General features: G+C 48.2%; 1 protein-coding gene across 1 annotated transcript in view; it reads left to right on the forward strand.

Annotated features, from left to right (window-relative positions):
• LOC145861340 (ELKS/Rab6-interacting/CAST family member 1) overlaps positions 1-27,500 on the forward strand; it is a 293,504-nt gene that overhangs the window by 206,036 nt on the left and 59,968 nt on the right. Inside the window, exons 12-15 of the mRNA XM_082963346.1 lie at positions 11,601-11,738; positions 15,608-15,748; positions 21,424-21,564; positions 25,227-25,420. Of these exons, the coding sequence (XP_082819472.1) occupies positions 11,601-11,738; positions 15,608-15,748; positions 21,424-21,564; positions 25,227-25,420 (614 nt within the window). The remainder of the gene's footprint in view (positions 1-11,600; positions 11,739-15,607; positions 15,749-21,423; positions 21,565-25,226; positions 25,421-27,500) is intronic.

Consider the following 27,500-nt stretch of genomic DNA (forward strand, 5'->3'; position numbering starts at 1 on the left):
ATCTTTACTTTTACTCAAGTATGACAATTGGGTACTTTTTCCACCACTGCAAATTTGTGCACAAAATTTGAGAGAAATCAGGTTTTTGTGCACATGGAACACTTCTGGGATCTGCATATTACGCTGTATGCTTTTCAGTGTAGATACTCTAGCTAAATACTGCAGACCACAGAGAGTTTAACAGGAAGCTCTAAGATCACATCCTGTTGTTAGTAAGGGAACGGTTATTTGGGAAGAGCAACACAGTCATTTTGTGAAGTGGTCAGTGATTAGCAGAGGTGATTGTAGTGATGATGCGCTGTCTGAAGCTGCCTGATGCAGAATGGCTGGATGATGTTGGAGACAGCTGCTGTGTGTTGAATGGGTGGATGATGTTGGAGACAGCTGCTGTGTGTTGAATGGCTGGATGATGTTGGAGACAGCTGCTGTGTGTTGAATGGGTGGATGATGTTTAGACAGCTGCTGTGTGTTGAATGGGTGGATGATGTTGGAGACAGCTGCTGTGTGTTGAATGGGTGGATGATGTTGGAGACAGCTGCTGTGTGTTGAATGGGTGGATGATGTAGGAGACAGCTGCTGTGTGTTGAATGGGTGGATGATGTTGGAGACAGCTGCTGTGTGTTGAATGGGTGGATGATGTTGGAGACAGCTGCTGTGTGTTGAATGGCTGGATGATGTTGGAGACAGCTGCTGTGTGTTGAATGGGTGGATGATGTTTAGACAGCTGCTGTGTGTTGAATGGGTGGATGATGATGGAGACAGCTGCTGTGTGTTGAATGGGTGGATGATGTTTAGACAGCTGCTGTGTGTTGAATGGGTGGATGATGATGGAGACAGCTGCTGTGTGTTGAATGGGTGGATGATGTAGGAGACAGCTGCTGTGTGTTGAATGGGTGGATGATGGAGACAGCTGCTGTGTGTTGAATGGGTGGATGATGTTGGAGACAGCTGCTGTGTGTTGAATGGGTGGATGATGTTGGAGACAGCTGCTGTGTGTTGAATGGGTGGATGATGTTGGAGACAGCTGCTGTGTGTTGAATGGGTGGATGATGTTGGAGACAGCTGCTGTGTGTTGAATGGGTGGATGATGTTTAGACAGCTGCTGTGTGTTGAATGGGTGGATGATGTTTAGACAGCTGCTGTGTGTTGAATGGGTGGATGATGTTGGAGACAGCTGCTGTGTGTTGAATGGGTGGATGATGTTGGAGACAGCTGCTGTGTGTTGAATGGGTGGATGATGTTGGAGACAGCTGCTGTGTGTTGAATGGGTGGATGATGTTGGAGACAGCTGCTGTGTGTTGAATGGCTGGATGATGTTGGAGACAGCTGCTGTGTGTTGAATGGGTGGATGATGTTTAGACAGCTGCTGTGTGTTGAATGGGTGGATGATGATGGAGACAGCTGCTGTGTGTTGAATGGGTGGATGATGTTTAGACAGCTGCTGTGTGTTGAATGGGTGGATGATGATGGAGACAGCTGCTGTGTGTTGAATGGGTGGATGATGTTTAGACAGCTGCTGTGTGTTGAATGGGTGGATGATGATGGAGACAGCTGCTGTGTGTTGAATGGGTGGATGATGTAGGAGACAGCTGCTGTGTGTTGAATGGGTGGATGATGGAGACAGCTGCTGTGTGTTGAATGGGTGGATGATGTTGGAGACAGCTGCTGTGTGTTGAATGGGTGGATGATGTTGGAGACAGCTGCTGTGTGTTGAATGGGTGGATGATGTTGGAGACAGCTGCTGTGTGTTGAATGGGTGGATGATGTTGGAGACAGCTGCTGTGTGTTGAATGGGTGGATGATGTTTAGACAGCTGCTGTGTGTTGAATGGGTGGATGATGTTTAGACAGCTGCTGTGTGTTGAATGGGTGGATGATGTTGGAGACAGCTGCTGTGTGTTGAATGGGTGGATGATGTTGGAGACAGCTGCTGTGTGTTGAATGGCTGGATGATGTTGGTGACAGCTGCTGTGTGTTGAATGGGTGGATGATGTTGGAGACAGCTGCTGTGTGTTGAATGGGTGGATGATGTTGGAGACAGCTGCTGTGTGTTGAATGGGTGGATGATGTTTAGACAGCTGCTGTGTGTTGAATGGGTGGATGATGTTTAGACAGCTGCTGTGTGTAGAATGGGTGGATGATGTTTAGACAGCTGCTGTGTGTTGAGAGGCAGGACCGGGACTGGAACGAACTACAGAGATACAACGTCTTCCTACAATATGCAGGATTAAAATGTCTCTCAGTGTGTGTGTCTCGGTGTGTGTGTCTCTCAGTGTGTGTGTCTCGGTGTGTGTGTCTCGGTGTGTGTGTGTGTGTCTCGGTGTGTGTGTCTCGGTGTGTGTGTGTGTCTCGTGTCTGGTGTGTGTGTGTGTGTCTGTGTGTCTCGGTGTGTGTGTGTCTGGGGTGTCTGGTGTGTGTGTGTGTGTCGTGTCTGGTGTGTGTATGTGTCTGGGGTGTCTGGTGTGTGTGTGTGTGTGTGTGTGTGTGTGTGTGTGTGTGTGTGTGTGTGTGTGTGTGTGTGTGTGTGTGTGTGTGTGTGTGTCTCGGTGTGTGTGTGTGTGTGTGTGTGTGTGTGTGTGTGTCTCGGTGTGTGTGTCTCAGTGTGTGTGTGTCTGGGGTGTCTGGTGTGTGTGTGTGTGTGTGTGTGTGTGTGTGTGTGTGTCTCGGTGTGTGTGTCGTGTCTGGTGTGTGTATGTGTCTGGGGTGTGTGTGTGTGTGTGTGTGTGTGTGTGTGTGTGTGTGTGTGTGTGTGTGTGTGTGTGTGTGTGTGTGTGTGTGTGTGTGTGTGTGTGTGTGTGTGTGTCTCGGTGTGAGTGTGTGTATGTGTGTGTGTGTGTCTCGGTTGTGTGTGTGTGTGTGTGTGTGTGTCTCGGTGTGTGTGTGTGTGTGTGTGTGTGTGTGTGTGTGTGTGTGTGTGTGTGTGTGTGTGTGTGTGTCTCGGTGTGTGTGTGTTATCCAGGGCCCTAATGAGACAGTGTTACACCACAGCCAGTCTGAAGAAGCGCAGGCTGGATCAAAGGAACAGTCTCTCTGAATGTCAAGTGTGTTGGAGGGTTCAGACAAGTCTACACAGGAGAGTGTGTGACTGCTTTCTAATGTCCCGCCATACAGTTCAAGGTGTCTATTTCTACCTTTGTCTGTGTACATATTGGTGTGTGTTTTATATCCTGACTTCTGGCAGGCTGTCAATCTGGCTGTCAATCAGGCTGTCAGGTAGACTGGTGATTAATGAGCCAGTGGAAATACTCTAGGTCTCTGGGCAGACTCAGTCCACCATGTGCATGAAAACGAGGTGTCTTTCATTGAATGACAACAAAGACTTTACTGAAGAATCCCTACTGAAGAATCACTACTGAAGAATCCCTACTGAAGAATCACTACTGAAGAATCACTACTGAAGAATCCCTACTGAAGAATCCCTACTGAAGAATCACTACTGAAGAATCACTCCTGAAGAATCACTACTGAAGAATCACTCCTGAAGAATCACTACTGAAGAATCCCTACTGAAGAATCACTATTGAAGAATCCCTACTGAAGAATCCCTACTGAAGAATCACCGACGAAGGGGCGTAGACTTAGGCTTGCCTCAATAATGTTTTATTGTGTCCCCGAACAACTGAAAAAACTCTTATTGAAGTCCAGAAAGAACATAAACATCACACAATGACTTCATAATATATGTACAATGTCTTCTGAACTGTTTCAGCTGGGAAGCATGAGGACACCTTAAACCACCTCCCTCCCTCCCTCCCTCCCTCCCTCCCTCCCTCCCTCCCTCCCTCCCTCCAGAGAGAGAGAGAGAGAGGAGAGAGAGAGAGAGAGAGAGAGAGAGAGAGAGAGAGAGAGAGAGAGAGAGAGAGAGAGAGAGAGAGAGAGAGAGAGAGAGGGGAGAGACAGGGAGAGAGAGGGAGAGACAGGGAGAGGGAGAGGGAGACGGGAGAGAGAGAGGGAGAGAGAGACAGAGAGAGATGACTCAACCCTGTTAGAGACCAGATCAAACCAACAGTTTACAGTGTGAGGCCCCATTACCAAGACGGCCCTTTCCTTTTCTCAACTATGAAACTGTTCAACTATTCACTTTAAAACACCTCTACTGACTGACTATCAGCATCACAGACCAGGGACCAATGCCAAATGGCACCCTATATCCTTTATAGTGGACTACTTTTGACCAGAGCCCTATGGCACTTTAGTGCAGTACATAGGGAATACGGTGCCATTTGGGATGGAATTTAGGACATCTGTCTAAACATGTCTGAACATGATTTAAAACAATAAACCGGCCAAACCCTGGTTTTGTTTCTTCTTGGGAAGCAGCTGTAGTTGTTTGAACTGCACCAGGGCAGAAAAATTCATTATCAAATTTCTTCTCACTTTTTCCACTCAGTTTTTTCGTTTGTTTTTCTTTTGAGAAACCTTTGTGCCAAAACATCCAGCGGTTTAATTAAATTCATACTGTAAGTTGACACAATTGTGTATTTTCTTACGATGTCGACCATGAACTCTCATTGTTGGCTACGTCGCAGGTTATTATTGTTCAATTCGTTTTTTGAGGGGACCTTTAGAAGAATAAAACATGATTTTTAATTATTAAGATGAACAACAGCTAAAGATGATTCTGGACTGACAGAGCGGAGGATAGGAGATAAAGACTGAGAAAGAGAGGGAGAGGAGGATAGAAGGAGATAAAGACTGAGAAAGAGAGGGAGATATCACTCTTCGTGGCTAGTCGTCTGTTCTGTAGACTATTGTCCCAATAGCCTTTGGGTGGTCTCCCTTCCATTCCCGGCCTGAGTGTCTTTCCCAGACTCACACATACGGGTACATTAGTATCCCAAGCCACCTGAGCCCTCCCCTCAAATGGGTCCCTCTTCTAGAGCCCAGAGATCTAAACAGTCTAACAGAGGAGAAGATTGAGATATTAGCATATTGTTTAGATCTTCATGAGCCATGCTGCGGGTTAGGGATGCTGCAGGGTTGGGGATGCTGTGGGGTTAGGGATGCTGTGGGGTTGGGGATGCTACGGGTTAGGGATGCTGCAGGGTTGGGGATGCTGTGGGGTTAGGGATGCTGCGGGGTTAGGGATGCTGCAGGGTTGGGGATGCTGAGGGGTTAGGGATGCTGCGGGGTTAGGGATGCTGCGGGGTTAGGGATGCTGCAGGGTTGGGGATGCTGAGGGGTTAGGGATGCTGCGGGGTTAGGGATGCTGCGGGTTAGGGATGCTGCGGGGTTGGGGATGCTGCAGGGTTGGGGATGCTGGGGGTTGGGGATGCTGCGGGGTTGGGGATGCTGCGAGGTTGGGGATGCTGCGGGGTTAGGGATGCTGCGGGGTTTGGGATGCTGTGGGGTTGGGGATGCTGGGGGGTTGGGGATGCTGCGGGGTTAGGGATGCTGCGGGGTTGGGGATGCTGCGGGGTTGGGGATGCTGCGGGGTTAGGGATGCTGGGGGGTTGGGGATGCTGCGGGGTTGGGGATGCTGCGGGGTTGGGGATGCTGGGGGGTTGGGGATGCTGCAGGGTTGGGGATGCTGCGGGGTTGGGGATGCTGCGGGGTTGGGGATGCTGCGGGGTTGGGGATGCTGTGGGGTTGGGGATGCTGGGGGGTTGGGGATGCTGCGGGGTTAGGGATGCTGTGGGGTTGGGGATGCTGCGGGGTTAGGGATGCTGCGGGGTTAGGGATGCTGCGGGGTTGGGGATGCTGCGGGGTTAGGGATGCTGCGGGGTTGGGGATGCTGCGGGGTTAGGGATGCTGCGGGGTTAGGGATGCTGCGGGGTTAGGGATGCTGTGGGGTTGGGGATGCTGCGGGGTTAGGGATGCTGCGGGGTTAGGGATGCTGTGGGGTTGGGGATGCTGCGGGGTTAGGGATGCTGCGGGGTTAGGGATGCTGCGGGGTTGGGGATGCTGCGGGGTTAGGGATGCTGCGGGGTTGGGAGCCTTCAGGCTGATTTGGAGTGGATCATACACCAGCCTTCCCTCCAGACTTCTGATTGGATGAGCCAGTGGACAGCTCATTGCCATGGTCACCGACTTTGACCTGACTTTGACAGATAAGAAAAGAGATGAAGTCGTCAAACTGCCTCAGAGAAACAAAACACTTTCATATTTAGACGCTGAATAATGCATTTTATATTTGTGATTAACAGCAATTAACTATATTTATGGTGTGATTAGTTTTTGTACTTTGGTTCTCACCCCCTCAATTATTTCAGAGTGAGCGAGAGAGAGAGAGAGAGGGGAGGGAGAGAGAGAGAGACAGAGAGAGAATGGGAGAGAGAGAATGGGAGAGGGAAAGAGAGAATGGGAGAGAGAGATAGAGAATGGGAGAGAGATAGAGAGAATGGGAGAGAGAAAGAGAGAATGGGAGAGAGAAAGAGAGAATGGGAGAGAGAGAAAGAGAGAATGGGAGAGAGAAAGAGAGAATGGGAGAGAGAAAGAGAGAATGGGAGAGAGAGAAAGAGAGAATGGGAGAGAGAAAGAGAGAATGGGAGAGAGAGAAAGAGAGAATGGGAGAGAGAAAGAGAGAATGGGAGAGAGAGAAAGAGAGAATGGGAGAGAGAGAAAGAGAATGGGAGAGAGAGAATGGGAGAGGGAAAGAGAGGGGAGGGAGAGAGAGAGAGACAGAGAGAGAGAAAGAGATAGAATGGGAGAGAGAAAGAGAGAATGGGAGAGAGCATGGAGAGGGAAAGAGAGGGGAGGGAGAGAGAGAGAGACAGAGAGAGAGAAAGAGAGAGAATGGGAGAGAGAGAGATAGAATGGGAGAGAGAGAGAGGGGGGAGGGAGAGATAGAATGGGAGAGAGAAAGAGAGAATGGGAGAGGGAAAGAGAGGGGAGGGAGAGATAGAATGGGAGAGAGAAAGAGAGAATGGGAGAGGGAAAGAGAGGGGAGGGAGAGAGGACATTCATACGTGAGGTGATATATTGACACCAGTTTATGGTGATAGACAGAATATTACAGGTATTAATCAAATCAGTCTGTGTTTAATTAAATGTGAAATAGGAGAAAGAAACAGACAGTCTCTTCATTGAGCTGTCTCTGATGATGAATGAATATGTGTGTGTGTGTGTGTGTGTAAGAGAGGGAGAGACAGATATAGATTCAGTGTGTGTGTGTGTCGTGTGCTCTCTCACATAGCCATGCCATTTATCAACCTCTCAGCTCCAGGTACTAAAGCCACCTTTCACAGCCAGATAAGAAAAGTTGACAATGGAAATTAAACACTGTTTTATTCAAGCCTCAATTTTTTGTGGAAAGTGGAAATAATGAATTCAGTTTACTGGTAAACGTTGACAGTTTCCAGTAATATACCTTCCCTTTGCAACTCTATTCAGGAAACATCGCTCTGCGGTGGAAAATCTGAATGGCCACTGTGTGTTCTCTGGAAAAACTGTTCTGTTGTGTTCTGTCTGTTCTGTTGTGTCTGTTGTGTTGTGTTCTGTCTGTTCTGTTGTGTCTGTTGTGTTCTGTCTGTTGTCTTCTGTCAGTTCTGTTGTGTCTGTTGTGTTCTGTCTGTTGTGTTGTGTTCTGTCTGTTCTGTTGTGTTGTGTTCTGTCTGTTGTCTTCTGTCAGTTCTGTTGTGTCTGTTGTGTTCTGTCTGTTGTGTTGTGTTCTGTCTGTTCTGTTGTGTTGTGTTCTGTCAGTTGTGTTCTGTCTGTCAGTTCTGTTGTGTTCTGTCTGTTCTGCCTGTTGTGTTGTGTTCTGTCTGTTCTGTTGTGTCTGTTGTGTTGTGTTCTGTCTGTTGTGTTCTGTCTGTTGTGTTGTGTTCTGTCTGTTGTCTTCTGTCTGTCTGTTCTGTTCTGTCTGTTGTGTTGTGTTCTGTCTGTTCTGTTCTGTTCTGTTGTGTTCTGTTGTGTTCTGTCTGTTCTGTTCTGTCAGTTGTGTTCTGTCTGTTGTGTTGTGTTCTGTCTGTTGTCTTCTGTCTGTCTGTTCTGTTCTGTCTGTTGTGTTGTGTTCTGTCTGTTCTGTTCTGTTCTGTTGTGTTCTGTTGTGTTCTGTCTGTTCTGTCTGTTGTGTTGTGTTCTGTCTGTTGTCTTGTGTCTGTTGTGTTGTGTCTGTTGTGTTCTGTCTGTTGTGTTCTGTCTGTTCTGTTGTGTCTGTTGTGTTGTGTCTGTTGTGTTCTGTCTGTTGTGTTCTGTCTGTTCTGTCTGTTGTGTTCTGTCTGTTGTGTTGTGTTCTGTCTGTTGTGTTCTGTTGTGTTCTGTCTGTTCTGCCTGTTGTGTTGTGTTCTGTCTGTTCTGTTGTGTCTGTTGTGTTGTGTTCTGTCTGTTGTGTTCTGTCTGTTGTGTTGTGTTCTGTCTGTTGTCTTCTGTCTGTCTGTTCTGTTCTGTCTGTTGTGTTGTGTTCTGTCTGTTCTGTTCTGTTCTGTTGTGTTCTGTTGTGTTCTGTCTGTTCTGTTCTGTCAGTTGTGTTCTGTCTGTTGTGTTCTGTTGTGTTCTGTCAGTTGTGTTCTGTCTGTTGTGTTCTGTTGTGTTGTGTTCTGTTGTGTTCTGTTCTGTTGTGTTCTGTTCTGTTGTGTTCTGTTCTGTTCTGTTGTGTTCTGTTCTGTTGTGTTCTGTTCTGTTGTGTTCTGTTGTGTTCTGTCTGTTGTGTTGTGTCTGTTGTGTTGCGTTCTGTCTGTTGTGTCTGTTGTGTTGTGTTCTGTCTGTTGTGTTCTGTCTGTTGTGTTGTGTTCTGTCTGTTGTCTTCTGTCTGTCTGTTCTGTTCTGTCTGTTGTGTTGCGTTCTGTCTGTTGTGTCTGTTGTGTTGTGTTCTGTCTGTTGTGTTCTGTCTGTTGTGTTGTGTTCTGTCTGTTGTCTTCTGTCTGTCTGTTCTGTTCTGTCTGTTCTGTTCTGTTCTGTTGTGTTCTGTTGTGTTCTGTCTGTTCTGTTCTGTCAGTTGTGTTCTGTCTGTTGTGTTCTGCTGTGTTCTGTCTGCTGTGTTGTGTTCTGTCTGTTCTGTCTGTTGTGTTGTGTTCTGTCTGTTGTGTTGTGTTCTGTCTGTTGTCTTGTGTTCTGTCTGTTGTGTCCTGTCTGTTCTGTCTGCTGTGTTGTGTTCTGTCTGTTCTGTTGTGTCTGTTGTGTTGTGTCTGTTGTGTTCTGTCTGTTCTGTTGTGTCTGTTGTGTTGTGTCTGTTGTGTTCTGTCTGTTGTGTTCTGTCTGTTGTGTTCTGTCTGCTGTGTTCTGTCTGCTGTGTTCTGTTGTGTCTGTTGTGTTGTGTTCTGTCTGTTGTCTTCTGTCAGTTCTGTTGTGTCTGTTGTGTTCTGTCTGTTGTGTTGTGTTCTGTCTGTTCTGTTGTGTTGTGTTCTGTCTGTTGTCTTCTGTCAGTTCTGTTGTGTCTGTTGTGTTCTGTCTGTTGTGTTGTGTTCTGTCTGTTCTGTTGTGTTGTGTTCTGTCAGTTGTGTTCTGTCTGTCAGTTCTGTTGTGTTCTGTCTGTTCTGCCTGTTGTGTTGTGTTCTGTCTGTTCTGTTGTGTCTGTTGTGTTGTGTTCTGTCTGTTGTGTTCTGTCTGTTGTGTTGTGTTCTGTCTGTTGTCTTCTGTCTGTCTGTTCTGTTCTGTCTGTTGTGTTGTGTTCTGTCTGTTCTGTTGTGTTCTGTTGTGTTCTGTTGTGTTCTGTCTGTTCTGTTCTGTCAGTTGTGTTCTGTCTGTTGTGTTCTGCTGTGTTCTGTCTGCTGTGTTGTGTTCTGTCTGTTCTGTCTGTTGTGTTGTGTTCTGTCTGTTGTGTTGTGTTCTGTCTGTTCTGTTGTGTTCTGTTGTGTTCTGTTGTGTTCTGTCTGTTCTGTTCTGTCAGTTGTGTTCTGTCTGTTGTGTCCTGTCTGTTCTGTCTGCTGTGTTGTGTTCTGTCTGTTCTGTTGTGTCTGTTGTGTTGTGTCTGTTGTGTTCTGTCTGTTGTGTTCTGTCTGTTCTGTTGTGTCTGTTGTGTTGTGTCTGTTGTGTTCTGTCTGTTGTGTTCTGTCTGCTGTGTTCTGTCTGCTGTGTTGTGTTCTGTCTGTTGTGTTGTGTTCTGTCTGTTGTGTTGTGTCTGTTGTGTTCTGTCTGTTGTGTTCTGTCTGTTCTGCCTGTTGTGTTCTGTCTGTTGTGTTGTGTTCTGTCTGTTGTGTTCTGTCTGTCAGTTCTGTTGTGTTCTGTCTGTTCTGCCTGTTGTGTTGTGTTCTGTCTGTTCTGTTGTGTCTGTTGTGTTGTGTTCTGTCTGTTGTGTTCTGTCTGTTGTGTTGTGTTCTGTCTGTTGTCTTCTGTCTGTCTGTTCTGTTCTGTCTGTTGTGTTGTGTTCTGTCTGTTCTGTTCTGTTCTCTTGTGTTCTGTTGTGTTCTGTCTGTTCTGTTCTGTCAGTTGTGTTCTGTCTGTTGTGTTCTGTTGTGTTCTGTCAGTTGTGTTCTGTCTGTTGTGTTCTGTTGTGTTGTGTTCTGTTGTGTTCTGTTCTGTTGTGTTCTGTTCTGTTGTGTTCTGTTCTGTTCTGTTGTGTTCTGTTCTGTTGTGTTCTGTTCTGTTGTGTTCTGTTGTGTTGTGTCTGTTGTGTTGCGTTCTGTCTGTTGTGTCTGTTGTGTTGTGTTCTGTTGTGTTCTGTCTGTTGTGTTCTGTCTGTTGTGTTGGGTTATGTCTGTTGTGTTCTGTCTGTTGTGTTGGGTTCTGTCTGTTGTGTTGTGTTCTGTCTGTTGTGTCTGTTGTGTTGTGTTGTGTCTGTTGTGTTGTGTTCTGTTCTGTTGTGTTGTGTCTGTTGTGTTGTGTTCTGTTGTGTTCTGTCTGTTGTGTTGTGTTCTGTCTGTTGTGTCCTGTCTGTTGTGTTCTGTCTGTTGTCTTGTGTTCTGTCTGTTGTGTCCTGTCTGTTCTGTCTGCTGTGTTGTGTTCTGTCTGTTCTGTTGTGTCTGTTGTGTTGTGTCTGTTGTGTTCTGTCTGTTGTGTTCTGTCTGTTCTGTTGTGTCTGTTGTGTTCTGTCTGTTGTGTCCTGTCTGTTCTGTTGTGTTCTGTCTGTTGTGTTGTGTTCTGTCTGTTGTGTTGTGTTGTGTTCTGTCTGTTGTGTTGTGTTCTGTCTGTTGTGTTCTGTCTGTTCTGTTCTGTTTGTTCGTTCTACATTGAACATGCTTCTCTGTCTTTGTTTGTCCTGTGTGTGTGTGTGTGTGTGTGTGTGTGTGTGTGTGTGTGTGTGTGTGTGTGTGTGTGTGTGTGTGTGTGTGTGTGTGTGTGTGTGTGTGTGTGTGTGCGCGTGTGTGTGTCACTCAAGCAAGAGCTTATGTGTGTGTTTTCTGCTGACTCACAATGCTCTCTCTCCCTCCCTCATCCATTCTCCCTCCCTCCCTCTCCCTCTCCCTCCCTCATCCATTCTCCCTCCCTCCCTCTCCCTCCCTCATCCATTCTCTCTCCCTCCCTCCCTCTCCCTCCCTCATCCATTCTCCCTCCCTCCCTCTCCCTCCCTCATCCATTCTCCCTCCCTCTCCCTCTCCCTCCCTCATCCGTTCTCCCTCCCTCTCCCTCTCCCTCCCTCATCCATTCTCCCTCCCTCCCTCCCTCCCTCCCTCCCTCCCTCCCTCCCTCCCTCCCTCCCTCCCTCCCTCCCTCTCCTTCCCTCATCCTTTCACCTCCCCTCCTCCTTCCCTTCCTCCCTCCTTTCCTGTCTGTCCCTCTGTTCAGATTGAGAATCTGCAGGAGCAGCTGAGAGACAAGGAGAAACAGATGAGTAGTTTGAAGGACAGAGTCAGGTCTCTCCAGACAGACACCTCTAACACTGACACAGCTCTCACCACCCTGGAAGAAGCACTGGCTGAGAAGGTATATATTATACAAACACACACACACACACACACACACACACACACACACACACACACACACACACACACACACACACACACACACACACACACACACACACACACACACACACACACACACACGAGCTTTGGGGCTCCCGAGTGGCGCAGAGGTCTAAGGCACTGCATCTCAGTGCTAGAGGTGTCACTACAGACACCCTGGTTCGATCCCGGGCTGTATCACAACCGGCCGTGATTGGGAGTCCCATAGGGTGGCGCACAATTGGCCCAGCTTTGTCCAGGTTAGGGAGGGTTTGGCCGGGATAGGCCGTCCAGGTTAGGGAGGGTTTGGCCTGGATAGGCCGTCCAGGTTAGGGAGGGTTTGGCCTGGATAGGCCGTCCAGGTTAGGGAGGGTTTGGCCTGGATAGGCCGTCCAGGTTAGGGAGAATTTGGCCTGGATAGGCCGTCCAGGTTAGGGAGAATTTGGCCTGGATAGGCTGTCCAGGTTAGGGAGGGTTTGGCCTGGATAGGCCGTCCAGGTTATGGAGGGTTTGGCCTGGATAGGCCGTCCAGGTTAGGGAGGGTTTGGCCTGGATAGGCCGTCCAGGTTAGGGAGGGTCTGGCCTGGATAGGCCGTCATTGTAAAATTAGAATTTGTGGTCTATGAAAATAAAAGCTGTGGTTTAGTTGTAGTGACTGAGCTATGAGAATGATGCTGTAACACACAGCAGCACAGCTACACTACTACACTACAACACTACTACACTACTACACTACAACACTACTACACTACCACACTACAACACTACTACACTACAACACCACTACACTACTACCACACTACCACACTACTACACTACCACACTACTACACTACCACACTACCACACTACTACACAACACACTACCACACTACTACACTACTACACTACCACACTACTACACAACACACTACCACACTACCACACAACACTACCACACTACTACACTACTACACCACACTACTATACTACTACACTACCACACTACTACACTACCACACTACTACACTACCACACTACCACACTACTACACAACACACTACCACACTACTACACTACTACACTACCACACTACTACACAACACACTACCACACTACCACACAACACTACCACACTACTACACTACTACACCACACTACTATACTACTACACTACCACACTACTACACTACCACACTACTACACTACTACCCTCCTTCTTTCCCTCCCTCCCTCCCTCCCTCCCTCCCTCCCTCCCTCCCTCCCTCCCCGTCCTTCCTTCCCTCCCTCCCTCCCTCCCTCCCTACCCCTCTCCCCCTCCCTCCCTCCCTCCCTCCCTCCTTTTAGGATTTAGAGTATTTCTTTCTTGAGTCAGAGTTGTGTTATTATGGAGAACCGCTCACACGTTATAGCTCTGGGTTGTTCTCCCCCCCTCTCTCTCTTTCTCTCTCCCCCTCCCCTCTCTCTTCCTATCTCTCCTCTCCTCTCTACCTCTCCCCTCTCTTTCTTCCTCACCCTCTCTCCGTCTCTATCCCTCTCACCCTCTCTCTCTCCATCTCACCCTGTCTCTCCCTCTCCATCTCTCTCCCTCTCTCTCACTTTGTCTCACCCTCTCTCCATCTCACCCTCTCTCTCCCTCTATCTCTGTCTCTCTCTGTCTCTCTCTCTCCCTCTCTGTCTCTCTCTCTCCCTCTCTCTCCCCCTCTCTGTCTCTCTCTCTCCCCCTCTCTCTCTCTCTCCCTCTCTCTCTCTCTCTCTCTCACTCTCACACATATTATAATGGTAGGGTGTTCACCTCTGAGTGCCTCAGCTGCCTTAGCTGAATGCACCAGAATTAGACCTGATTCATTTCAGAGTGTTTTAATAGAGGAGTTGTAAATGAATTGACAGTTTCTGAAAACACAGTGTTGTGGTAAAGGCCTTGCTGCGATGCAGAGCTTGGTTGAGGTGGTGTGAGATGAACAGAGCCAACCGTTGGTCTCCCAGTATGTGGTGTGTGTTGTTCTGACTGGCTGTGAAGGTTGAACACTCTGCCAGACACTGTTCTACTTGTGATATAAGGAGTGAGTAAGTTCAAGCGCCAGTTAAACTTTGATGGACTGTGTGTGAGGCGATGAATGAGGAAAAACATACTTATTATTAAACAACAAGTGGTTATTATTAGTTTAATATTACGTAATAATAGCCATTCAAATATAGCAATATCCACTAGATTATTTTCCAGGCCAGGTGTAATGTCCCTCAAAACAACATTCAGACCCTGTTGTCAATAGAAACCAATAGAAGAGGAACTCTTAGGCAGGGTGGCCCACCTCACCTTTACAGTCATGGGGAATCCAATTGGTAGTTCTTGTCTCATCACTGCAACTCCCGTGGGGACTCGGGAGAGGCGAAGGTCGAGAGCCGTGCGTCCTCCGAAACACGACCCAACCAAGCCGCACTGCTTCTTCACACAATGACTGCTTAACCAGGAAGCCAGCCGCACCAATGTGTCAGAGGAAATACTGTACACCTGGCGACCGTGTCAGCGTGCATTACACCCGGCCCGCCACAGGAGTCACTAGACCGCAATGGGACAAGGACATCCCTGCCGGCCAAACCCTCTCCTAACCCAAACGACGCTGGGCTAAACCCTCCCCTAACCTGGACGACGCTGGGCCAAACCCTCCCCTAACCTGGATGACGCTGGGCTAAACCCTCCCCTAACCTGGACGACGCTGGGCTAAACCCTCCCCTAACCTGGACGACGCTGGGCTAAACCCTCCCCTATCCTGGACGACGCTGGGCTAAACCCTCCCCTAACCTGGACGACGCTGGGCCAAACCCTCCCCTAACCTGGACGACGCTGGGCTAAACCCTCCCCTATCCTGGACGACGCTGGGCCAAACCCTCCCCTAACCTGGACGACGCTGGGCCAAACCCTCCCCTAACCTGGACGACGCTGGGCTAAACCCTCCCCTAACCTGGACGACGCTGGGCTAAACCCTCCCCTATCCTGAACGACGCTGGGCTAAACCCTCCCCTAACCTGGACGACGCTGGGCTAAACCCTCCCCTAACCCAGGATCTCTAGTGGCAGAACTAGCACTGTGATGCAGTGTCTTAGACCACTGAGACAGAGCCTGGACTCTAACCCAGGATCTCTAATGGCAGAAGTAGCACTGTGATGCAGTGTCTTAGACCACTGAGACAGAGCCTGGACTCTAACCCAGGATCTCTAATGGCAGAAGTAGCACTGTGATGCAGTGTCTTAGACCACTGAGACAGAGCCTGGACTCTAACCCAGGATCTCTAATGGCAGAAGTAGCACTGTGATGCAGTGTCTTAGACCACTGAGACAGAGCCTGGACTCTAACCCAGGATCTCTAATGGCAGAAGTAGCACTGTGATGCAGTGTCTTAGACCACTGAGACAGAGGCTGGACTCTAACCCAGGATCTCTAGTGGCAGAACTAGCACTGTGATGCAGTGTCTTAGACCACTGAGACAGAGCCTGTACTCTAACCCAGGATCTCTAATGGCAGAAGTAGCACTGTGATGCAGTGTCTTAGACCACTGAGACAGAGCCTGGACTCTAACCCAGGATCTCTAGTGGCAGAAGTAGCACTGTGATGCAGTGTCTTAGACCACTGAGACAGAGGCTGGACTCTAACCCAGGATCTCTAATGGCAGAAGTAGCACTGTGATGCAGTGTCTTAGACCACTGAGACAGAGGCTGGACTCTAACCCAGGATCTCTAATGGCAGAAGTAGCACTGTGATGCAGTGTCTTAGACCACTGCGCCACTCGGGAGGCCCTGACCCCTGTTTCTAACAAGCCGTTCCTCTACAGGTGAGTATGTGTGAATTAACCCTCTGACCCTCTCTGTAGGAGCGTATCATTGAGCGTCTGAAGGAGCAGAGAGACAGAGACGACAGAGAGAAGACAGAAGACATCGAGTCCAACAAGAAAGAACTGAAGGAGCTCAGAGAGAAACTCACTCTATTGCAGGGAGACCTGTCTGATCGAGAGGTGAGCTACAATGACCAGACAGGCACCATACTCAGTCTATTGCAGGGAGACCTGTCTGATCGAGAGGTGAGCTACAATGACCAGACAGGCACCATACTCAGTCTATTGCAGGGAGACCTGTCTGATCGAGAGGTGAGCTACAATGACCAGACAGGCACCATACTCAGTCTATTGCAGGGAGACCTGTCTGATCGAGAGGTGAGCTACAATGACCAGACAGGCACCATACTCAGTCTATTGCAGGGAGACCTGTCTGATCGAGAGGTGAGCTACAATGACCAGACAGGGATAACACAATTGTCACGTCCTGACCAGTATAAGGGTTAATTGTTATGGTAGTTTGGTCAGGACATGGCAGAGGGTATTTGTTTTAGGTGGTTCGGGGTGGTGTTTTTGCAGAAGGGCGTTTGATTTATTATTTCCGGGTTTTGGTTTATGTTCTATGTTTATGTATTTCTATGTTTAGTCTAGTGAGTGTATTTCTATGTTAGGTTAATGGGGGTTTGGGACTCTCAATTGGAGGCAGGTGCTTCCTCGTTGCCTCTGATTGAGAGTCCTATATATGGGTAATTGTTTGGTGTAGGTCTTGTGGGAGATTGTTTCTTGTCTAGCGTGTGTGAGCCTGAGAAGACTGTTTGTTGATTGTGAGTTCGTGTTGTTATTTTGGTGTTCATTTTGAGTCTAATAAAAGTTCAAGATGAGCAACCACATACCTGCTGCATTTTGGTCCTCCTTTCCCGACGACAACCGTGACAACAATGACCATACAATCATCGAACCAAGACCATATTCTGACCCCACGTTGACCCCACTCAAGCTGCCTGACCTGCAGGGTCACCTTGAATTCCAGCCAGTCATTTAGCTGAGAAATAGTCCACAGAGTATTAGACTGGATAAGTCACAGAGTCCTGAATGACAGACAGACAGCCCTGCCCAAACATCAGCAATTGACTCTCTCTCTGCCTATTGATTGACTGGGTACTGGCCTGTCCTGAGAGTGGCAGGCAGACAGAGCAGAGGAGAATACTAAGCCATGGGCGTATGTGACTGTCTGGCAGGGACAAGGCAATCAGTCTGCAGGTCGGCCAGGAGCTGTCAGCCAGTCAGTCAGCTGTGGACCACTGCTGATGTTCTCAGGTCTGCTGTTTGTCTCAGAGACAGAATGAACGGACAGAATGATAAAAGGAGGAGGGGATGGACCTGGGACTTTCCTCAGCAAGTGTGTGTGTGTGTGTGTGTGTGTGTGTGTGTGTGTGTGGTGTGTGTGTGTGTGTGTGTGTGTGTGAGCAAGATAAAAGGTTCCTCTGTTGATAGCCTACCTCAAAATGTTATCTTTCTCTCTTGGGGCCCCCCCTCTCTTAGACGACCCCTAGTTCCACAGAAAACAGGCCCAACATTGAAATGATCATTCAGTACAGATGTTTGACACATGCAAGTACAACACACAGGAGGAGGGCAGCTGTAAATATCCTGTCATATTTTTTCTACTATATAATGGTACAATAGGTTTGTTGTTCGTGTTATTCCTATACTGTGTACTCCTCAGCATTCCTCTAGGCTGTCTGTCTGCTCCTAATACAGCTTTAACACATCACACAACACAAATCCCAACCAACAACCCACTTACTTTCTCCAGCTGTACCAACATACTACAACATCCAGCTGTACCAACATACTACAACATCCAGCGGTACCAACATACTGTAACATCCAGCTGTACCAACATACTGTAACATCCAGCTGTACCAACATACTGTAACATCCAGCTGTACCAACATACTACAACATCCAGCTGTACCAACATACTACAACATCCAGCTGGTACCAACATACTGTAACATCCAGCTGTACCAACATACTGTAACATCCAGCTGTACCAACATACTGCTAACATCCAGCTGTACCAACATACTACAACATCCAGCTGTACCAACATACTGTAACATCCAGCTGTACCAACATACTGTAACATCCAGCTGTACCAACATACTACAACATCCAGCTGTACCAACATACTGTAACATCCAGCTGTACCATCATACTACAACATCCAGCTGTACCAACATAGCTGTAACATCCAGCTGTACCAACATACTGTAACATCCAGCTGTACCAACAATACTGTAACATCCAGCTGTACCAACATACTACAACATCCACCTGTACCAACATACTACAACATCCAGCTGTACCAACATACTACAACATCCAGCTGTACCAACATACTGTAACATCCAGCTGTACCAACATACTGTAACATCCAGCTGTACCAACATACTACAACATCCACCTGTACCAACATACTACAACATCCAGCTGTACCAACATACTGTAACATCCAGCTGTACCAACATACTGTAACATCCAGCTGTACCAACATACTGTAACATCCAGCTGTACCAACATACTACAACATCCAGCTGTACCAACATACTGTAACATCCAGCTGTACCAACATACTACAACATCCAGCTGTACCAACATACTACAACATCCACCTGTACCAACATACTGTAACATCCAGCTGTACCAACATACTGTAACATCCAGCTGTACCAACATACTACAACATCCAGCTGTACCAACATACTACAACATCCAGCTGTACCAACATACTACAACATCCAGCTGAACCAACATACTGTAACATTCAGCTGTACCAACATACTACAACATCCAGCTGTACCAACATACTGTAACATCCAGCTGTACCAACATACTGTAACATCCAGCTGTACCAACATACTGTAACATCCAGCTGTACCAACATACTACAACATCCAGCTGTACCAACATACTACAACATCCAGCTGTACCAACATACTGTAACATCCAGCTGTACCAACATACTGTAACAATAGCTGTACCAACATACTACAACATCCAGCTGTACCAACATACTGTAACATCCAGCTGTACCAACATACTACAACATCCAGCTGTACCAACATACTACAACATCCAGCTGTACCAACATACTACAACATCCAGCTGTACCAACATACTGTAACATCCAGCTGTACCAACATACTACAACATCCAGCTGTACCAACATACTACAACATCCAGCTGTACCAACATACTGTAACATCCAGCTGTACCAACATACTACAATATCCAGCTGTACCAACATACTATAACCATTTCTCACCTCTCTCCACCGAGTAGTCTCCCAGCATATCTCCCAGCTAGCTCTGCCCCTCGCCCCTCTAACCCACTTCATAGCTCCCAGCTAGCTCTGCCCCTCGCCCCTCTCACCCACTTCATATCTCTTTAATCCACCCCATCACTCTCTCTCCTCAGCCAGGTGTATGTACAGTTGATGTGGGAAGTTTACATACACTGAGGTTGGAGTCATTAAAACTCATTTTTTAAACCACTCCACAAATTGTTAACAAACTATAGTTTTGGCAAGTCGGTTAGGACATCTACTTTGTGCATGAAACAAGTACTTTTTCCAACAATTGTTTACAGACAGATTATTTCACTTATAATTCACTGTATCACAATTCCAGTGAGTCAGAGGTTTACATACATTAAGTTGACTGTGCCTTTAAACAGCTTGGAAAATTCCAGAAAATGATGTCATGACTTTAGAAGCTTCTGATAGGCTAATTGACATCATCTGAGTCCAATTGGAGGTGTACCTGTGGATGTATTTCAAGGCCTACCTTCAAACTCAGTCCCTCTTTGCTTGACATCATGGGCAAATGAAAGAAAATTAAAAGCTGAAATAAATCATTCTCTCTACTATTATTCTGACATTTCACATTCTTAAAATAAAGTGGTGATCCTAACTGACCTAAAACAGGGAATTTTTATTAGGATTAAATGTCAGGAATTGTAAAAAACGTTTTTTAAATGTATTTGGCGAAGGTGTATGTAAACTTCTGACATTCAGCTGTATCTGTGGGCTTGTTGGTCTGAATGTGTTTGTGGAGAAAGGTTTTATCTCCTCTGAAGTCAGGTATTAGTATATGTATGATTCTGATTCATAATGTAATACACCTTGTGTCGACCTCCACCCCAGTGACCTAAATGCTTTGTCTCCCAGACTGCCTTACAATACGTGGCATGGCGTGTTAGCATCAATGAATTTTCACAAGCTTACTCTCCTTCTCTGAGTCCCTCTGTTCTCCCCTCTCCTTTGCATAGCAATCATAAAAACTGGACAACAAGCCAGAAAGCAGTGTTTTTCTAACCCAACGCGACCCTCTCTCTCTCTCTCTCTCTCTCTCTATCTCTCTCTCTCTCTCTCTCTCTCTCTCTGTCTCTCTCTCCCTCTGACTCTCTGTCTCTCTCTCTCTCTCTCTCTCTGTCTCTCTCTCTCGCTGTCTCTTTCTCTCTCTGTCTCTCTCCCTCTCTCTCTCTCTCTCTCTCTCTCTCTCTCTCATCTCTCTCCTCTCTCTCTCTCTCTCTCTCTCGCTCTCTCTCTGGGAGAAAACAGAGGTAAAAAGAAAGACAGGAAACAGTTATCCATGGATGGAAGGCTGTGTATTTGGATTGTGGATCAGAACATGGAGAAACATGGAGACGTGATCAGCCTGTTCTGTATTGTAGAGGGAGGGAGGGAGAGAGAGAAAGAGAGAGAGAGAGAGATATGTTTCCCATGCCAATAAAGCCCTTAAATTGAATTAGAGAGAAAGAGAGAGAGAGAGAGATATGGTTCCCATGCCAATAAAGCCCTTAAATTGAATTAGAGAGAGAGACGGAGAGAGAGAGAGAGAGACAGAAACAGAGAGACAGAACACAGAGAGACAGAGAGAAGAGAGACAGAGAGAGAGAGACAGAGAGAGAAAGAGAGAGGACAGAGAGAGAGAGAGAGAGAGAGAGAGAGAGAGAGAGGGAGACACAGAGAGAGAGAGAGGGAGACAGAGAGAGAGAGAAAGAGAGAGAGACAGATAGATAGATAGAGAGAGACAGATAGAGAGAGACAGAGAGATAGAGAGAGAGGGAGAGAGAGGAAGAGGTAGGGGATATGGTGTGATGATGGAGGTCATTATCTGCTGCTTCACCAGGCAGCGTGATGTTTACTCCAACCCTGCCATGTTCCCATGTCACCCTACTGAATGATGGGTTATGGAACCATGGGAAAGACATTTGGGGCCTTCCTGTTACCCTGACAGGATGGGCTTATTGTCTGTGACAGTGAGCGATAGGACAGAAGAGAGGTGTGTGTGTGTGTGTGTGTGTGTGTGTGTGTGTGTGTGTGTGTGTGTGTGTGTGTGTGTGTGTGTGTGTGTGTGTGTGTGTGTGTTGTGTGTGTGTGTGTGTGTGTGTGTGTGTGTGTGTGTGTGTGTGTGTGTGTGTGTGTGTGTGTGTGTGTGTGTGTGGTTGCCATGACAGGTTCCTAGCCCATCAAGTTAGCATTGATTTGTGCTTTATTGAACATTAACTTTGTATTCCACTCACTCCTCAGAGAATGTAAATGGAAGCTTGAATAACACTTTGTCCTTTGAATTACTTTTGACTTTTTTTTCTCTCTCCGTCTTTGTTTGTCCCCCCCCCCTCTCCCCCATCCCTCCCTCCCCTCTCCCCCCTCCCTCCCTCTCTCCCTCCCTCCCTCCCCGCGCTCCCCCCCTCCCTCCCTCCCCTCCCCCTCTCTCCCTCCCTCCCTCCCTCCCCCCTCCCTCCTCCCCCTCCCTCCCTCCCTCCCCCTCCTCCCTCCCTCCCAGACCAACCTGTTAGACCTTAAGGAGCATGCGTCGTCGCTGGCCTCCTCCGGTCTGAAGAAGGACTCTAGGCTGAAGAGTCTGGAGATGTCTCTGGAGCAGAGGAAAGAGGAGTGCATCAAGATGGAGAACCAGCTCAAGAAGGTCATCTTTTTTCTCATCTTTAATAAAACCACCTACTGTATCACTGCACTCTGGTCAGTTCTTACTAGTCTTACTCCCCAGCCCTGTGGCAGTCAATGACATGGGCCTTCCACTGAACTGAGGTCAGTTCTTACTAGTCTTACTCCCCAGCCCTGTTGCAGTCAATGACATGGGCCTTCCACTGAACTGAGGTCAGTTCTTACTAGTCTTACTCCCCAGCCCTGTTGCAGTCAATGACATAGGCCTTCAACTGAACTGAGGTCAGTTCTTACTAGTGATCTTCCACTGAGATCAGTTATTAACCCTACACCATGACTCTACCCCATTCAACTTCACTCACAGGTCTCAGACTGCTTTCAGGTCAGTTCTTAGCCTTGTCCCAGTCAACTCTATAGCCGTCCCACAGCATTAGGATCAGTATAATGTCTCTCAGTAGACCTGTCCAATCAGTTAGCCTGCCTGGTATGTGATGTCGAGGTCAAGCAGTCAGATCTTAGATGGACACTCCAACCTGCCCCATTCAACTGCACAGCCTTCAAACTGCTCTCAGACCAGCTCTTAGCTATGGCCCCAGTCCTTTACTAGACCTGTCCAGTGTGTGATCCAGCGTTGTGATGTCTAGTGGAGTAGACAGCCACTGACAGATCCCCTACTCATCCTGCCAGTGGAATGGACATGTCAATCATGCTGTAATGTGTGTGGTGGTGGTGTCTGTGATCAGACTCCTGACTCTCCCTGCTATCCTTCAAGTGTCACTGTTGATTCACTTTGATCTCCTCCTGTTTCTCATGTCATTGTGTCTTCCTTTCCATTTCCTCCCTCCTCTCCTCTTCTCCTTCTCTCCTTCTCTCCTCTCCCCTCTCCTCCTCTCCTCCTCTCCTCCTCTCCTCTTCTCCTTCTCTCCTTCTCTCCTTCTCTTCCTCTTATCCTCTCCCCTCCCCTCCTCTCCTCCTCTCCTCTTCTCCTTCTCTCCTTCTCTCCTTCTCTTCCTCTTATCCTCTCCCCTCCCCTCCTCTCCTCCTCTCCTCTTCTCCTTCTCTCCTCCTCTCCTCCTCTCCTCTTCTCCTCTTCTCCTCTTCTCCTCTCCCCCCCTCCCCTATCCTCCTCTCCTCTCCTCCTCTCCTCCTCTCCTCTTCTCCTTCTCTCCTCTCTCTCCTCTTATCCTCTCCCCTCCCCCTCTCCTCCTCTCCTCCTCTCCTCTTCTCCTCTTCTCCTCTCCCCCCTCTCCTCCTCTCCTCTTCTCCCCCTCTCCTCTTCTCCTCTCCTCCTCTCCTCCTCTCTTCCTGTTCTCCTCTCCTTTCTTTTAATCATTCCTTTCTTACTGTATCTCCATCATCGTTTTCTCTCTGGCTTGTCTCTCTCTCTCTCTTTCTCTCTGGCTTGTCTCTCTCTCTCTCTCTCTCTCTGTTAATCTCTCTTACTCTTTCTCTCCCTCCCTCTGTTCCTCTCTCTGACTCTCTCTCTCTCACACTGTTCTTCTCTCTCTCTCTCTCTCTCTCTCTCTCTCTCTCTCTCTCTCTCTCTCTCTTTCTCTGACTCTCTCTCACTTTCTCCCTCTTTCCCCCCTCTCTCTGTTCCTCTCTCTGACTCTCTCTCACACTGTTCTTCTCTCTCTCTATCTCTCTCTGACCCTGTCCTCCAGACTGACTCCGTTCACTGTGAGGGGAAATTGACTTAATGATTTCACATTAGGACTGACCAGTTAAGTTGAAACTAAAGCCTGTAGTGTCTAAACTTAGTTCCCTGCTCAGGGCCAGTAGACATTAATGGGACTTGAATAAATGGATTTATGTGGAGTACACACACACACACACACACACACACACACACACACACACACACACGACACACGCACGCACGCATGCACGCACACACACACACACGCACAGACACACACACACACACACACACACACACACACACACACACACACGCACACACAGCACACACACACACACACACACACACACACACAGACACAGACACACACACACACACACACACAGACACACACACACACACACACACACACACACACACACACACACATTAGAGACCTTAGTCATTTTCCCCAGTCCTTTTCTCTTCAGCGCGTGTCCCAGCCCTGATGTCACAGGGTTAGCTAAGGTTGTGGCAGCATGTGGAACACACTCCACAGTGGGGGTGCTGGGACTGTCACTACGTCCCCTAGCCAGCCTCTTGGTCTGGGACTGGACACCACAGACAGCTAACCCTGAGGGCCCAAGACATGGGACATTACCCAGCCCAAGTCAGCTTAGCCAGCCACTTCTCTGTCCCCTAGACAGCCCCCTAACCAGCCCCCTACACCCAGCCTCTTCCTCTCCTACTGGGCCTTGACGTCACAGACAGCTAACCTCTGGGGAAGTCAGGGGGGAGGGTAGCCTTGTTCTCACCCCACACCCCCTCTATTCCCCCTCTATTCCCCCATATACCCCCTTATACACCCCCTATTCCCCTCTATATCCCCTCTATTCTCCCTCTATATCCCCTCTATTCCCCATATACCCCCTTATACACCCCCTCTATTCCCCCTCTATATCCCCTCTATTCTCCCTCTATATCCCCTCTATTCCCCCATATACCCCCTTATACACCCCCTCTATTCCCCCTCTATATCCCCTCTATTCTCCCTCTATATCCCCTCTATTCTCCCTCTATACCCCCTCTATTCCCCCTCTATTCCCTCATCCCCCCTCCCATGGTTAGAGCAGGTGCCTGGGTGTCGTGTGTGTCCCTCCGTTCACCCCCCCCCCCCCCAGCCCCAGCATGGGTTTGGGCGTGGCCTACATGGAACTGAAATTAGAGAAGAAAGAGAAACATACATAAAGTTGGAGGCGTGGCCATCCCTGTCCTCAGGTCAGTGTTGGAGGCGTGGCCATCCCTGTCCTCAGGTCAGTGTTGGAGGCGTGGCCATCCCTGTCCTCAGGTCAGTGTTGGAGGCGTGGCCATCCCTGTCCTCAGGTCAGTGTTGGAGGTGTGGCCATCCCTGTCCTCAGGTCAGTGTTGGAGGCGTGGCCATCCCTGTCCTCAGGTCAGTGTTGGAGGCGTGGCCATCCCTGTCCTCAGGTCAGTGTTGGAGGTGTGGCCATCCCTGTCCTCAGGTCAGTGTTGGAGGCGTGGCCATCCCTGTCCTCAGGTCAGTGTTGGAGGCGTGGCCATCCCTGTCCTCAGGTCAGTGTTGGAGGCGTGGCCATCCCTGTCCTCAGGTCAGTGTTGGAGGTGTGGCCCTGCTTCCAAATAACACAGAGGAAGGAGGTAGGACAGGTCTGAGAACAGCTGTATAGGGCTCAGGGCCAGAGGGAGGCAGGGCAGACTTGAGAACAGCTGTATAGGGCTCAGGGCCAGAGGGGGGCAGGACAGACTTGAGAACAGCTGTATAGGGCTCAGGGCCAGAGGGGGGCAGGACAGACTTGAGAACAGCTGTATAGGGCTCAGGCCTCAGGGCCAGAGGGGGGCAGGACAGACTTGAGAACAGCTGTATAGGGCTCAGGGCCAGAGGGGGCAGGACAGACTTGAGAACAGCTGTATAGGGCTCAAGCCTCAGGGCCAAATCCAAACTCGTGTGATGTCGCACTACCAGTGACCATGCGCTGTTATCGTGACCTCTAACCACTGACCTCTGACCCCTGCCCTCTGTCCAGGCCCAGAATGCCATGCTGGAGGCCCAGGCCAACACGGAGCTGTCAGAACGCATCGTTACTCTGGAACAGGAGGTGACTCGGCACAGAGAGGATTCTGGGAAGGCCCAGGTAGAGGTGGACCGGTTGCTGGAGATCCTCAGAGAGATGGAGAACGAGAAGAACGACAAGGACAAGAAAATCAATGAACTGGAGAAGTAAGACTGTCTGCTCTCTACAATAATATATAACCCCTGTCCTCTGTCTGTTCTCTATAATAATATATAACCCCTGTCCTGTCTGTTCTCTACAATAATATATAACCCCTGTCCTGTCTGTTCTCTACAATAATATATAACCCCTGTCCTGTCTGTTCTCTACAATAATATATAACCCCTGTCCTGTCTGTTCTCTACAATAATATATAACCCCCCTGTCCTGTCTGTTCTCTACAATAATATATAACCCCTGTCCTGTCTGTTCTCTACAATAATATATAACCCCTGTCCTGTCTGTTCTCTACAATAATATATAACCCCTGTCCTGTCTGTCTCCTTGTGTTCCAGTATCTATGTATGTTCATCTCTTGTGTTCTTTGTAATCTCTTACGGTAGCTCCATCTCAGTCCTACACCCCCATGCTTTCTGTCTTGTTTTAACTACTGGCAGTACTGTAGACGTGTGTCCTCATGCTACAGTGCTCTTTGTGAATGCACTGTGTGTGTATGTGTGTGTTAAGTGTGTGTGTTAAGTGTGTGTTTGTGTGTGTGTGTACGTGTCTGTGTACAAATATGTCTGTATCCGCCTGGCTCTCAGACAGCCGTCCCTGCCGGCCCCCTCCCACTCCCACCTGCGGCGTTCCCATGAGCCTCAGCAGGTGTCGACCTCTGTGACCCCTGGCCCTCAGCCAATAGGAGGGCTAGTTTGGGACTACCTGGGCTAGTGAGTGGTGATGTCACAATCACTCCAGCATTATCAATCACCTAAACACGCCCTTATACTACATTATAAACTGGGTGGTTCGAGCCCTGAATGCCGATTGGCTGACAGCCGTGGTATGTCAGACCGTATGACAACATTTGTATTTTTACTGCTCTAATTACGTTGGTAACCAGTTTATAATAGCAATAAGGCACCTCGGGGGTTTGTGGTATATGGCCAATATACCACAGCTAAGGGCTGTGTCCAGGCTCTCCGCGTTGTGTCGTGCATAAGAACAGCCCTTAGCCGTGGTATAATGGCCATATAGCACACCTCCTCGTGCCTCATTGCTTCATTTTAGCACCATGCACAGTAAGGGTTTACTCTAAGGGTTTAGTCTAAGGGTTTACTCTAAGGGTTTAGTCTAAGGGTTTAGTCTAAGGGTTTAGTCTAAGGGTTTACTCTAAGGGATTAGTCTAAGGGTTTAGTCTAAGGGTTTACTCTAAGGGTTTACTCTAAGGGTTTACTCTAAGGGTTTAGTCTAAGGGTTTACTCTAAGGGTTTACTCTAAGGGTTTACTCTAAGGGTTTAGTCTAAGGGTTTAGTCTAAGGGTTTAGTCTAAGGGTTTACTCTAAGGGTTTACTCTAAGGGTTTACTCTAAGGGTTTAGTCTAAGGGTTTACTCTAAGGGTTTACTCTAAGGGTTTAGTCTAAGGGTTTACTCTAAGGGTTTAGTCTAAGGGTTTACTCTAAGGGTTTAGTCTAAGGGTTTACTCTAAGGGTTTACTCTAAGGGTTTAGTCTAAGGGTTTACTCTAAGGGTTTACTCTAAGGGTTTACTCTAAGGGATTAGTCTAAGGGTTTAGTCTAAGGGTTTACTCTAAGGGTTTACTCTAAGGGTTTAGTCTAAGGGTTTACTCTAAGGGATTAGTCTAAGGGTTTAGTCTAAGGGTTTACTCTTGGCCCCTGAAGCCAGAGTAGCCAACCCCTCACACGTTCACTACACCTCCTACTCTGCTCCATTGTTCTAGTGCCTTGACCATGCTTTTCCCCTGGTGGTAAAGTGAGTTACACTTTATGTTGTGTACGGTGGCCTGTAGGGATCATGTTGTCTGTGGAGTGTAGATGTGGGTGGAACCCCTGGTACTCTTATCAATGTGTATCAGCACCTCTTTATTCAACACAGCTCTCACACAGCCTCCACCCCACTTAGCATGCAGGAGAGGCTGACTATTCAACACAGCTCTCACACCAGCTCCACCCCACTTAGCATGCAGGAGAGGCTGACTATTCAACACAGCTCTCACACAGCCTCCACCCCACTTAGCATGCAGGAGAAGGCTGACTATTCAACACAGCTCTCACACAGCCTCCACCCC

This window comes from Salmo salar, chromosome 17, assembly GCF_965601325.2.
Source record: "Salmo salar chromosome 17, fSalSal1, whole genome shotgun sequence".
Taxonomy (NCBI): Eukaryota; Metazoa; Chordata; class Actinopteri; order Salmoniformes; family Salmonidae; genus Salmo; species Salmo salar.